The 14,244-nt window shown below is 34.7% G+C and overlaps 1 protein-coding gene and 1 long non-coding RNA gene across 6 annotated transcripts in view; one reads left to right on the top strand and one right to left on the bottom strand.

The window, feature by feature from the left end:
- LOC141539495 (uncharacterized) overlaps window positions 1–4,985 on the top strand; it is a 51,506-nt gene extending 46,521 nt beyond the window's left edge. Inside the window, exons 2-4 of the long non-coding RNA XR_012481308.1 lie at window positions 2,380–2,453; window positions 3,675–3,738; window positions 4,088–4,985. This is a non-coding gene — a long non-coding RNA (uncharacterized LOC141539495). The remainder of the gene's footprint in view (window positions 1–2,379; window positions 2,454–3,674; window positions 3,739–4,087) is intronic.
- A 2,014-nt stretch (window positions 4,986–6,999) lies between these two features.
- Window positions 7,000–14,244, bottom strand: part of TTC13 (tetratricopeptide repeat domain 13) — a 79,121-nt gene continuing 71,876 nt past the window's right edge. For all 5 annotated transcript variants that reach the window (XM_074262347.1, XM_074262348.1, XM_074262349.1 and 2 more), the window contains 5 exons: window positions 13,639–13,774; window positions 12,187–12,266; window positions 9,706–9,784; window positions 9,474–9,553; window positions 7,000–7,947 (listed from right to left, as the gene is read on the bottom strand). In XM_074262347.1, the coding sequence (XP_074118448.1) occupies window positions 7,833–7,947; window positions 9,474–9,553; window positions 9,706–9,784; window positions 12,187–12,266; window positions 13,639–13,774 (490 nt within the window). In that variant the 3' untranslated portion in view covers window positions 7,000–7,832. The remainder of the gene's footprint in view (window positions 7,948–9,473; window positions 9,554–9,705; window positions 9,785–12,186; window positions 12,267–13,638; window positions 13,775–14,244) is intronic.

The raw sequence follows: 14,244 nt of genomic DNA, 5'->3' as shown, positions 1-14,244 counted from the left end.
AGGTTCACAGGGCAAGATAGTGAATAAAAATAGCAATCTAGTGTTTGACAAACCCAAAGATCCCAACTTTTGGGATAAGAATTCATTATTTGACAAAAACTGCTGGGAAAACTGGAAATTAGTATGGCAGAAACTAGGCATGGACCCACATTTAACACCACATACTAAGATTAGATCAAAATGGGTCCAAGATTTAGGCATAAAGAACGAAATCATAAATAAATTGGAGGAACATGGGATGGTTTACCTCTCAGACTTGTGGAGGAGGAAGGAGTTTGTGTCCAAGGAAGAACTAGAGACCATTATTGATCACAAAATAGAACATTTTGATTACACCAAATTAAAAAGTTTCTGCACAAACAAAACTAATGCAAACAAGATTAGAAGGGAAGTAACAAATTGGGAAAACATTTTTATAGTTAAAGGTTCTGATAAAGGCCTCATCTCCAAAATATACAGAGAATTGACTTTAATTTATAAGAAATCAAGCCATTCTCCAATTGATAAATGGTCAAAGGATATGAACAGACAATTTTCAGATCATGAAATTAAAACTATTTCCACTCATATGAAAGAGTGTTCCAAATCACTATTGATCAGAGAAATGCAAATTAAGACAACTCTGAGGTATCATTACACACCTGTCAGATTGGCTAAGATGACAGGAACAAATAACGATGAATGTTAGAGGGGATGTGGGAAAACTGGGACACTGATGCATTGTTGGTGGAGTTGTGAAAGAATCCAACCATTCTGGAGAGCAATCTGGAATTATGCCCAAAAAGTTATCAAAATGTGCATACCCTTTGAACCAGCCATACTACTACTGGGCTTATACCCCAAGGAACTACTAGAGAAGGGAAAGGGTCCTGTATGTGCCAAAATGTTTGTGGCAGCCCTTTTTGTAGTGGTTAGAAGCTGGAAGATGAATGGATGTCCATCAATTGGAGAATGGTTGGGTAAATTATGGTATATGAATGTTATGGAATATTATTGTTCTGTAAGAAATGACCAACAGGAGAAATACAGAGAGGCTTGGAGAGACTTACATCAACTGATGCTGAGTGAAACGAGCAGAACCAGAAGATCATTATACACTTCAACAATGATACTGTACGAGGATGTATGCTGATGGAAGTGGATATCTTCAACATAGAGAAGAGCTAATCCAATAACAATTGATTAATGATGGACAGAATCAGCTGCATCCAGAAAAGGAACACTGGGAAATGAGTGTAAACTGTTATTTTTACCTTCTGAATCCAATTCTTCCTGTGCAACAAGGAATTCGGTTCTACACACATATATTGTATCTAGAATATACTGTAATATATTTAACATGTATAAGACTGCCTGCCATCTGGGGGAGGGGGTTGGGGGAGGAAGGGAAAAAATCTGAATAGAAGTAAGTGCAAGGGATAATGTTGTAAAAAATTACCCATGCATATGTACTGTCAAAAAAAAAAGTTATAATTATAAAATTAAATTAAATTGAAAAATAAATAAATAAAAAATTAAAAAATTAAAAAAAAAAAAAAGATAAAGGAGGTTTATTATGGGGTTTGGAAGTAAGGTTAAAGTCTAGTTAGTAAAAGGTGAAGGTGGAGATAAAAGGGCACCAGAAATAGGATTCTAGTGGGCAGAGATCCTTGGCAGCCAGGGATAAGGCTGCCATATTAGGAACCCCTGCCCAGAGAGAGCTCCAGTTTGACTCTTTTATAATGAGAGATTTAACTAAAAGGGCCTGTTGGAGTGTCCCAAGTTGCCTCAGATCTGATGGATCTGCCATTCATCATCAGATCTCCCATTGGAATTCAAAGGGGTGCTTTTGACAGGATTTGTGAATCAAAAAGTCCTAGCTTCTTGAATTGATAATGCATAACTAGGAGGGGTTGGGAATCAGAAAGAAATAAATCAATCTGAAAGGATTAGTTTCTTAAAGTCTAGTCTCCTATTCATATGTGGAATTACTTATATGTATTAATTATATGTGGGGGAGGGAGGACAAGCTTATACTTGTCCTATATACAGTTTTCTGAAACAAAGGTGGCAAATAAGGCCATTTAAGGAAGTTTTCTGAAAAATGGTGGCAAAATTCTATTTATTCCTGTCAACATGTCTTAACAATTTGCCTAGTATTATATTATAGCCTAAGAATTTATTCTATTTAGAAATGTTACTTAATATAAACAAGAGGAATTTGATTCATTAGTAATAGAAATTGTTACTAATCATTTGCCAAGTTTTCTCTTCAACAAGCACTGTATCCCAACTCATCCCACAGATCATTGTGAAGTCAGTGGTCACACCTTGAAGACTAATTGTGACAAAGAAAGGTGAGAGAGGTTTTATACCCAGATGCTTTTCTGTTTGTTTCAGTCTCCAGTCAACAGTCACACAACACATAGCTCTAAACTGGCTCTAGGCAGGAAGTCAAGGGGCCCTCCCCTCAGGTGAGTACTTGTATGTTTTTTAAATTTTTAATTTAAGCTTTTTATTTTCAAAACATAGGGATAATTTTCAAAGTTCACTCTTGTAAAACTTTGTATTCCAAATTTTTTCCCTCACCTAGACAGCAGTACTTGTATCTTTTGTAGAGGTCACCAGTGACTTCTACAAGAGAGACAATCTTCTGTGTATTGGAGTTAAATTGTGTTAATACACATTTGCTGGCCTATCTCCAGTCAACAAGTTAACTGCCTACTAAGCCCAGGGCTGACAAATAATTCCTTTGACATTAGGTTATGGCTTATGTCTACCTTATGCTTTCTTTTGCTGTGCTATTGATGGGGGTTGAGGCCCCTTTAATATTCCTTTTCTGACCCCCAACCCCCATGGCTGACCTTTGATTTACAAATCTTGGTCATCTGGCTTTCCCAGTCCCCACCAGATCTGAGCTAACTTGGGTTTTCCCAGCCTCTACTATCTGCTCAGGTTTCTCCAACCCCCACAAACAGCTTCTTCCTTATCTAAAAACCCATTGAATTCTATTCAATGCTAACCCTGACCTAAACCAGCCAAGAGCCTGGGACTCCAGCCACCTTCAAGATTATAAAAAGGGAACTCTGGAGCCCAGTCTCTTTGCAACAACACTTCCCCAAACATGGTATCCTTCCAGCCATGTAAGGTTCCTGGCAACCTTGCCTGGCAACCACCTCTGGTACATCTTTCTACCTTACCTTTACTTCCAAACTCCTACAATAAACCTTTTTTAATCAATCTAGGTTTTCGGGCCTGTAAATTCCTTTACAGGGGACTCTATGCCGTCACTGGACTATCCTTACTCCGACCCAAAAGGGGTTTCCCCTTTCCTAACTCTCATCACTATCATAAATTTTGTATTGTTTTTGCCACATACTTTCAAATAGGCTTAAGCTCTCCAAGGGCATGGATAATGTTCCCTTCATCCTGACAGTCTAGCCCAAGAAGCAGATAAGGTTTTGTAGAATTATTGGCTACAGATCCCAGGTTATAAACTGGAGGTTACCTGGGGAGGTCCCACTAAATCTAGAATTTCCATAGTTCCTTAAATGGCCTTATTAAAGCCATTTGCCTTAGTAAGCAAAAAGTAAGAAGGGAATCAACAAGAACTAATTAGGTACCTCTCTGTATGAAACACTGCTAGGGATACATGTATTTTTTTGAACTTGATTTCATGGATTGTTTCTCTCTAGGCTTTTTAGCTTGTTCGTCAGAATGTCTCTAGAGGCCAGAACTGTCAAAACAAAAAGAGCTGAGGTGAGTTTTCTACCCAGAAGGGTAATAGGATATCAATAACTTCTAATCTAAAACTTTTTTTTTCAATTTAACACAGAGGGATTGTAATAGATGTTTTCCTACATGTCATTGCATCAGTTAATCTTCTGTAACAGAGAATCTAACCAGAATTCAAGGCTTTTATTTTTTTCTTTACTAAATTATTTATTCTTGATAAAAGAATGTGGGAAGGGCCCACTGTTTATTTGGGATGCCTGATTTTGTTTTGAACCCCCAAGTTAACCAGTATTAGACTGTCGAATGAAGATGACTACCTCCTTTCTTTCTGCCCACTTTCTATTAAATCTTTTCATTTGCATTACAATGATAGAATTCAAGAGAAGAAATGCTACAAGAGATGCTTACAGGAGACCACCCAGACCCAGGATCATCCAAGATGCAGGAACCATATTCTCCCATTTTGAGTCACCAGAAACAACCAAACATTTTTACAGGCTAAGAAAAAGGTTTGTTGTAATTGTCCCTAGTATGTAACATTGCTACACATATCCACCACTCTCAGGCTGATGGTAAGAGTTCATTCAGGTAGAATGTTTCCACTGACCTTATTAATACTGACCCCCCAAAAAAACCCAAAACACCCGTTTCTGCTCTCCCATCTTCTCATTATTTTTCTTTTCCTGCTTGTATTAATGGCACCAATCCCTTCTGTTCTTGATCCTGACTTTTCCTCTATAATTTAGTGCCTACTGGGGGGATATGTATGGTATATTACAAACCTCATGCTTGGGGCAAAAGCTGATTGCCTTCAGGAGTCAGGAAGGAATTTTTCCCACCATCTACACAAAATTGGCCTAAAGTGTGATGGAGGTTTTTCGTCTTCCTCCAGAGCATCAGGAACCAGCTTTTAGCTGGAATTCTGTTTAGATATTCGTTGTGCAAAACTCTGTCCCTTAAAAAGAAATTATTACTACTAGGGAATGTTGGAGGCCCTTATACAAAGATCCTATATGAACACAAGGGTATTCCTCATATTTTTTCCCTCAAGTTGATTTGATCTTGGGTGACAAATTGTCAATTTGTCAATGGGAATTGTATGACAAACTTTTTCAAGAAAATTCCTGAAACTGAATTGAAATAAATTAGTCCTAAGAGTTGAATATCTACCATATTTGGAATATGATCAGGAAGATAGCAAAGATGCACAATCACTGTGTAAACAGAATTGGGGAATAAATTATCAACTAAATAAAATTGTTACAAAAACATTTCTGGTGTCTGAATTTTTATTTCTAGTTTTTGGAATTTGTGGTTTGAAAGGCAGCCAAGGGATGGTGAATCCACACCATCTATTTACATTTATCCCTAGAAACAACCTCTTAATGATGCTATGAACAGTAGTTTTCATGTCACACCTGGCTATTTCATGCCAAAGTGACCTTAACTTGAATTATATAAGACAAAACACCAAAGTAAGCAAAGTTACCTTAGTTCGGAAGGTATTGTTTTGCTTAAAAAGATCCAAGTTAGAAGTACTTTCTGCCTAGGACTTCAGTCTTTCTGCAGCTAATACCATACATTAATGACCCCCATGCCTTATCTTTTTGCACCCAAGAGACATTTTTTTAAAGATTATGAACAAAAGTTTTAACTGGGGGAAATGTGGGGCTCAGAAGGGGCAGGGCTTTGCTATAGACGGGATGAATTTGGGGAAGGCACAAGTACAGGGAATGGATGACACACAGTTTAAGTACCTAGAAGACACCTGGAAGACAGCTCCTATAGAACCAAAGCATCAATGTCTTGTTGAAAATAACACATTTTCAGGTGGATTGCTAAGTGCACCAGAGTCCCCTATCTTGTCTTCTGACATGACATAGGATATAAGAGTGTACTCTTTTCCTTAGATATGTTCAATTAAGATATAAAATTTCTCTGCTGGGTGTCATCTATATTTGCAAGATAATGTACAAATTTTATTCTGGCCTTTTACCACTGTCTTCAGTGACATCTTTTAGCAAGACTGAACCAAGTCTGGAACTCACTCCTCCATATACTATATATAGCATTGGGACCCTTCCCATTGAACAGTGAGAACTCCTCCCAGATTTTCCATTTGAGGAAGGGGCCCCTCATCTTCCACTTGGCTACAAGTCTTCACACTATCCCGAGTCAGGTACCCCTTTCATCCCAGGTCACTTTTTCAGTTAATTTTTGTGTTGTTTCCTATTCCTGAAAAAGTTCAGCCAGAGGAATGATCATAGTTTTTTGTAACACAGGAAAATAGAGTAAAATTACCATACCTTGATATGTGTAGTGTAAATTTAAACTGCTGGATTTAATCCTACATCTCAAGATGTACATAATTTGAGAGTTGAAAATGGATTTTCAGTGGGCCACCTCACCTAAATATATATAGGTGAGTATGTATATACAGATATATACCAATATTTATATATACTAGATACAGGTTCATATTCACACACACTTTCCAAGCCATTTCTCTAATAATGAAACCATCTAGATTACTATAAGACTTCCTTTCTACATATGAAACTTTTTCAATTCTTCAAAAGAATAAAAAATTGCCATTTAGGAAATTTCTTACATGTTCTAAAATAAACATTAGCTTAGTTGTCCTGAACTTCTTTAAACTTCTTTGTCTGGCATTCAAAGTCTTCTATTAGTTTCTCTTTAATATACCATCAGAAAAGCCCAATTTCCAATTATTCCCTTACACACATGTCCCTGAACCCTCCTCTTAATCACATTTGTTTCTTACCTCACACAAATTCACTCTTTGTTGCCAGCTTTGTATGCTTTTGTGAATGCTTTCTTCTTCTGGAATTTATCTTTGAGCATCCCCTCTAAACTCATTTTAAGAATTCATCTCAGAGAAAAAAATCTAGCCCACTAATTATTTATCCCATATCCCTTCAGAACAAATAGCTTCTTTGATGGAATGTATACTTGTGTATACAAAAATGCAAGTTCCATGCATATGTCTGTGTGTTGATGTTTTAAAAACTTTTTCTCCCCATTGTAAACAAATTACTTAACTTGAGGGAAAGCTTTAGCCATAGTTCCTTTTTCTCTTAAATAATGGTCAGTCTCTTGCTAGTTTTCTACCAAGAATGATAGTGTGTTTTGTGGACACCTCCCATTTGAGTTACCTATGTGCCAATAATTGTGTTATACAAATGCAGAGCAATGTTATGTGTATTTGCAAGAATTTAGAAAATGGTCAAGGTTCTAAAACAGTAAAAAAAAAGTCAAAGAAAATTAATTTGAAATGGTAATCTTTTAATTCATCAGAGTTTCACTGTTTTCATTGTTATCCTCTCCCCAAACCCCAAAGGGAAATCAGATTTTGTAAAATCAGTGGTGGTTTTAATTTTTTAATTTTCATACACTGCTACCTGAAATAGCAACCAGTTAATATGGCATACAACACACACAATCCAGTGCCAAAAACTGTGATGTATTATTATACACTGTTTTCAACAAAAGGAAAAAAAGTACGGTTGAGCAATTCAATGTTTAAGAACATTAGTTGATAATTGCACCACCAAAATTTTCTGTGTGTACTATGTGGCATTCAATTGGCTGTATAATGCTTTCACAACTCAAAAACATTTGAGATCTTGGAACAGAAAGTAGGATTTTATATGAGATGAAAAGGGAAATCTTATCAAAGTTTATAAAGAGAAATATTTCTTGACGGGGGAAAAACCGCATGGGTATATAAATAATAAAATCATCCATCCATTCATTTAGGGTTATGTAATTTTTAATTACTAATTTCTGATCTCTAAAAGTAAAATGCATATACTGTTTTTGCTAGAGGGAAGCAGTGTATGGCTGTTAATGGAAACCAAGAAACATTGGCCAATAGTTTTTTCCCCTCCCAGACCTTTAGGTCCACCCACAAAACTCTTGATTTCTGTTTGTCTGGAAAAGTAAAGAAAATGCTTTCAAGTATTCAGTTCCTATCAAAAACTGGTATCAAAAGTAATAAAGGACCTAATTTCTTCATAATTTCACTTTTCAAAAAAATAACTTAAGAGAAGCAAGAGGTCCCAGCCCTTTACTTTATAATAAATACTATAGAACAACTATAGTTTCTTAAAACACCGTGGAGAAGAGTCTGTGTTTAGCACCTCAATCATTGTTCTTAATGTTGGAAATGTCTCTGATACTGATGGAAGACTCTTGTAAGAAGGAGAAATACTGAAAAAGGAAAAAAATAAAGACAACATGATTTACCTAAAAGAACAAGATTCTTATTCTTTGTATTCATACATTTCCTAACACACATAAACTGGTAAGGAGAAAGTTTAGAGAAAATAGCTTTGCTTTGCTCAAAAGATAACAAAAATAATCAGATTTTTTTTTTAAAAGCAGCTTGTATGTTTAAGGGCACTGTGTCAAAATTACAAAGACAAAATCAAAATAGTACCTACTCTGAGTTTACATTTTGTTGGGGGTAAGAGAAGCATAAAAAGAAGTGGAGAATAGCATCCATTAAAAAAACAAATATGTATACAACATAATTTATGGAATAGGATGAAGGGGATTGAAAGGTTTTTTTCTGCAAGAGATGTTATTTGAATTGAGCCTTGCAAAGGTTCAGCTAATTAGTTGGGTTGGGAGTTTTTCTAATAAAAAAATAAAAAAATTGAACCTTTTTTCTTCCTTTGTAAAGTGAATAATAGCTCTTCTTTGAAATGTTATTCTAAAGGTTTTAAAGGTGGTTCAAAATTACGTGATAAAAGAAAATCTAACCTCTAAAGCATAGGACAAAGCATGATCATTTCAAGTGTTGACTGCTGAATTAAATATAACAGATTCAGAGGAGCATATATCTGGGAGGCTAATAATTTATTTTTTAAATGAGGAAAATGAAGGCCCATCAAGGCAAGTAACTTGTTAGTCACACAATCATCCAAAGTGGGATTTGACTCCAGGACCTCTAACATCAGAACCCGGGAACTTTCCAATATTAATAATCTTTAAACTTTAGAACTGACTTTAAAATTCCTCAGCAATTATAAAGATGGCTGTCTGTCAAATGGATTTGAAAGCAAAATGGATAGATGGAACCTTAAGGGGGGAAAGGAGAAAAAAACAAGGGAGTTCAGATAGCATAATCTACTCCCTTCTCTGAAGCTTAAAGCATGTCTTACTTTGATTTAACCTAGGACTCATTTTTAACCCTCTTTGAGGTTTCTGAAAACAAAAGCCAGGAAACAATACAAAAGCTGCAATTCCCTTCCCACACCACTTATAGCAGAGTCACTGGCCTTTTTGTAATTCATTATTAAATAACACTTCTCAAAATTGAAAATATGGAAAAGGACTAAGATATTTTCTTCTCATTAAAAATTATGAAAATTGTTTGAACTTCAACAATTTAATACAGGATAATAGTACCAAAGATTTTAGTGATTTTTCTAATGAGGTGGAAATAAAGATCTGATTTATTTTTTAAATAAGTTAGAAAAAAGATTTTTGGGGGGATAAATTTTGCTTTCAACAGTTAACCCCATTTTAAAAAATCCATTCTATTTCAACATAGATGTGTCCACTATATCTAGGGAAAAAAATAAAAATTTAAAACATGAATATAACTCATTGGTCAATAATGACTCATCATAAATATTGATCCTGGGGATCTAGGGGGATCTAGGGAGATGTAGGGGTTGACTTGCTGTGCCTGGTCTATAGCAATTTTCAGCCTTCCCCAAAATATTTACCTTTGCAAGCTCATCCAGCTTTTGGCTATTTTGCTAAAGGCCTCTGACCCAGGAGCTGTCATGGCTTCAAAGTCAACTAGCTGGAGTAGGGGGGAAAAAATGGAACTTTAGTTTATGCGGTTTAGTACTAAAGAATAAAATAGCTTGAAAGCATGATATACCTTGAAATAGAATTAACAAACTGAAATTTAACATACAATTGACCAACTTTCTATTACAAATCCCAACATACCTTTCCTTTGGGAATTTTTCCGGCTACTTCCTTCCCACTTGCCATCAATGCTCCCACAATCACAGAATAAGCTATTACACTATGTGAACAAAAAAGCAACAATGATCAAATTCTATGTTGCCAGTACGACCTTCCTGTTCACTATACAGCTACTGACTTAAATTATGAGCTAAACCATATTTACAACAGTATTTTGGATGCTAAGAATGAAATTTACAGGAAGAGTTTTAAAGCAAGAAAGGCCTTTAAGAAATCATTTAAGTCATCACTATATATTCATATGTATATAAATTCAATCAGTTTATTTTAAACTTTAGTATTAAAGACTAATGAAAATCAAATATTTGACACCAATTTTAAGCTTTATGGAACAATACTGAAGCATATCTTTAGTCTTACTTCCACTTTAATTACAATCAAATAAGAAAAAACTTAGTCACTATATCTAAGTTTAATATTAATGTGATTATTAATGGTCAAATAGATCTTTGATCTCATTGGTGTGGATGTTCCTCCAACAATCTAGATCAAAACCCATCCATGTTTTCCAGTCCTCTGCATTGACGCAAATTTATTGATCCTTTTGGATTTAAGAAAAGCATCCTTCACAACCATGCTGTGAGATATTTTCCTCGGTAAATAAGGAAACTTGAAATTCTTGCAGTCACATGGCTTTCCCCGGTTCACATAGCTGGGGAGTATCACTGCTGGATCTGAATCCAGAACTCCTGATTTCTAGACTCTACTATGGATTAATGGTTAGAGAACCCTTGGCACTGGAACCAGGTTCAAATCTTGCATCTGACTGGCTGTGTGACCTTGAGTGTAATACAGCCACGTAACCTCTTGGTGTGATCCAGGCAACTTTCTAAGACTGTAAATTGCAAAGAAAGCCAACATCCTTGGTAGTTTCCACATCAGAGAGTGGCCAGTAAAATCACAAGTCCTATTCCTATGTCTATGTTCCATTCCAATATCTTCTCATGGAACACAAGTAACCCTGGATTTCCAAAGGTTTTTATGTGTGCATAGACTTGACCTATACAGTGCATACATAGGCTTGTTACCTATACATTGATGTATTTAAAAAAAAAAAATCTCGAGCTTTAAAACTTTGATTACAACATTCTAAGAGAGTTGAAAGCTGAATTTGGTCTCAGCATATGATAGCCAGACCAATGTGAAAACTAACTTTGTTATAAAAGCTTCATTACTTCATTATTTTATTTTTTAAAGACTGTTTCCCTATCTTTTGCCTAAGCTGGAAGTTGAAAGGATTCTCCATTCACAAGCCTGACTTTCTCTACTAAACCTACTGGCTCAAGAGCCAAAATAATCTGCTTTGTTTCTAACCTGGGTTGGTTAGGGAAAGTTCTTTGCTCAGGAGCTGACTGAATTAATGTGGAACTTGATGTAGATGTTAATCAGAATAGCCCAGCTCAAAACTCTCAAGCTCAAAAGCTCCAAAAGTCCAGCCTAAATGGAAATTACAAGCATGAGATACTAATGCCTCGCAAAAGTTTCCTTCTTGGAAAGATACCTGGATGCTTTAGATCTGTACTTTCTCCATATAATGAAATATCTATCTATATATATAGATAGATAGTACAAGAGAAGCAGTAAATATATGAATAAAATAAATAAAAGGTAGTATGTGCCAGGGCTAAAAACTAAATGTCCTGAAGGATCCAATCACCAAGAAAAGAAGAAAAGAAGATTTAGCTACTTAAACATTATCAAAATTAGTCTGACTGTTTATATTGCTATGGAAATTAGCTTTATCCCCCTGGCACTAATGATTCAAATCTCCCATAAATAATAGTTCACAAATTTCCTTTTCAGAAAATTGAAGGTGGGGAACTCATTTTTAGAATTCTTTCTTTGGTATTAGCAGATCCGAAGCTTACTAATCTTTAAGCAATTGTACGAATACCATTTAAAAAAAAAATGGAATTTTCTAATATGGTGTTTTATAAATATAATTTTAGGGGACAGCTAGGTGGTGCAGTGGATAGAGCACCAGCCTTGAATTCAGGAGGACCGGAGTTTAAATCTGGTCTCAGACTTAACTTCCTAGTATTAAGTGTCCTAACACTTGACCGCAATTCACTTAACTCCAACTTCAGGGGGAAAAAAAAAAAGTATATATATATGTATACATATATATAATTTTAGTCTTGTTTCATATGGGACATTACTGCTAGCTAATATTTTATTTTCTCAATATTTAATTTTCTACTTATATTCTAAGAGTTTCTTAAATTTTTTTTCTATTCATGACCCTGTTTTTCCAAAACATTTTTATATAATCGGAGATATATAGGTATATAAAACAAATTTACAGTAGATAACAAATTATAATTTCAAGACCCTAACATTCAGTTATGAGAACTCATATGAGGTTGCGACCAATTTAAGAAGCTGAATTCTAAGGCAGTCCATATAAAGAGCACATTTTATATGATTAAGAATACTACTGACCTGGATCCTCTGGAGAGTGGCATTAAGTTATAGAAGTAGTAAACTAAGGATAAAATTAGATTGCAGACAGCATCAGCCTCCTGGGAAGTAAAACAGAAACCCATGAACATCAAATATTGGGCTGTAAAATAATTAATCTCAAAGGTGACAAGACACACAGGATATGTGTCTATGAAGAAAAAAAATCCCTACATGGAATGAAACTCTCCAACTTTGTAGTTTATCATATCCTTAGTAAGTTCTAATATGTAGTCTATACTAAATTCTGTCTTATTTCCTTCTCCTTTTTCATAAAATTTTCATTTTTGCATACCTGCAAACCAATAGCTAGCTACATTTTAAAGAAGTTTAATGTGAAAATCAGATAAGTTTTAAGTCTTTTACTAATATTATCTCATAAATCCTCATGACATATACAAACTAATAAACTGATGTCAGAGGGAGGAAGTTATTTTTTTGGGGATCACAAAGCAAATCAATGTTGAATCTGAATTAAAATCTAGACTAGGCAAACAATCAAATCCTAAAATTAATAAAATTAGGAAAGATCTGAAATATACAACGCACAGATAACCTGAAGTGCACTCTTATTACAGTTTAGAAAGTAAAAAAACATGGACGTGGCTCTTTTCAACAGCAAGGTGACTGAGGGCCAGTTCCAATGGTCTTGTGATAAAGAAAGCCATCTGTATCCAGAAAGAGGTCTATGGGGGATGAGTGTGGATCACAACATAGTATTTTCACCTTTTTTATTGTTTGCTTTCTCATTTTTCCCTTTTTGATGTGATTTTTCTTGTGCAGCATGATCATTGTGGAAATATGTATAGAAGAATTGCATATATTTAAAATATTGGATTACTTTCCATCTAGGGGAGGGAGTGGAGCGGAAAGGAAAGAAAAAAATTTGGAACAAAAGGTTTTGCAAAGACGAATGCTTAAAATTATCTATGTATATGTTTTGAAAATACAAAGCTTTACTCAAAAATCAAAAACAAAATATGTCAGTTAATTTAAAAAGTAGAATTTTACATAAGTAACTATTATGAATCAATTTGTAATCATTCATAGAAATCATGAAAGAAGAAAAACGACAGGGGAAGATCTTGCTCATGCCATTTTTATTATAGAGCAATTTCTCAAATAATTTATCAAGCCATATCAAAATTATATCGTACTACAGTACCTTGCTTAAGTTGTATCGTCCTACTCCTAAATATAGGAAATCAATCATTTTGCCTCCTTTAACTGAAACTGCTAAATTCTAGATTTTTAGTTTTATGTGTATGTTTAAAGAGTAGTGTCAGAAAAGGAATGTAGATATTACATTAAATAATTCAAGATGATTATATGGATAGTATATGTTTTCATAGGAAAAAGAACGTTAGCAGAAACATAAAAGATTCATATTAAAGAATTAATTTCATTTGAGAATAAGTAGAAATAATAACCTACCCCAAGTTCTGATGACAGAATTAAGACTTTTCCTTTAGCTGTGAGATCTTTATATAGTGCATCTATTTCGGCATGATATAACTGTGTTCTTTCTTCTGTGGTTTGGGTTTCCACAGAAAATAATATATTGCCAACTCTGGAAGCATAAGAATGAACGAACAGAAATGTCATGGGTCATATAACTCATTTAGAGATCCAAATACTGAGGGTAAGAAGAAAAGCAAAACTCAGGAATTTTTTTTTTAATGTGGCCAGAAGACAATTAACTAAATATCTGCCAATCTTATCTTTCACTGCATTTAGTACCTACACTGGTTATATCTTCTAAGCATTTAGACTAACAAAAGAGAAAACAGTTCTACATCTTAAAGGTTGACTTAGAGCTGCCAAAGCCACAATTATAGATGAGAAAGTTACAGGTTCTGAAAAATCAGCCAATCAATAGTTAACAGGCATAATAACACTTATCACTTACTTAATAGTAAAAGCAAGGTAATAGTTTCTAGACCTTTGAGGAAATTTGCACATCTAGAACATCTAGTACAATACAACAGTCTTGATCCCAATGTAAGGAAACTAATTCTGGAAATCTCTTATAGTTTACTC

Source organism: Sminthopsis crassicaudata, chromosome 4 (genome assembly GCF_048593235.1).
Source record: "Sminthopsis crassicaudata isolate SCR6 chromosome 4, ASM4859323v1, whole genome shotgun sequence".
NCBI lineage: Eukaryota > Metazoa > Chordata > Mammalia > Dasyuromorphia > Dasyuridae > Sminthopsis > Sminthopsis crassicaudata.
This window is presented reverse-complemented; position numbering and strand designations above follow the sequence as displayed.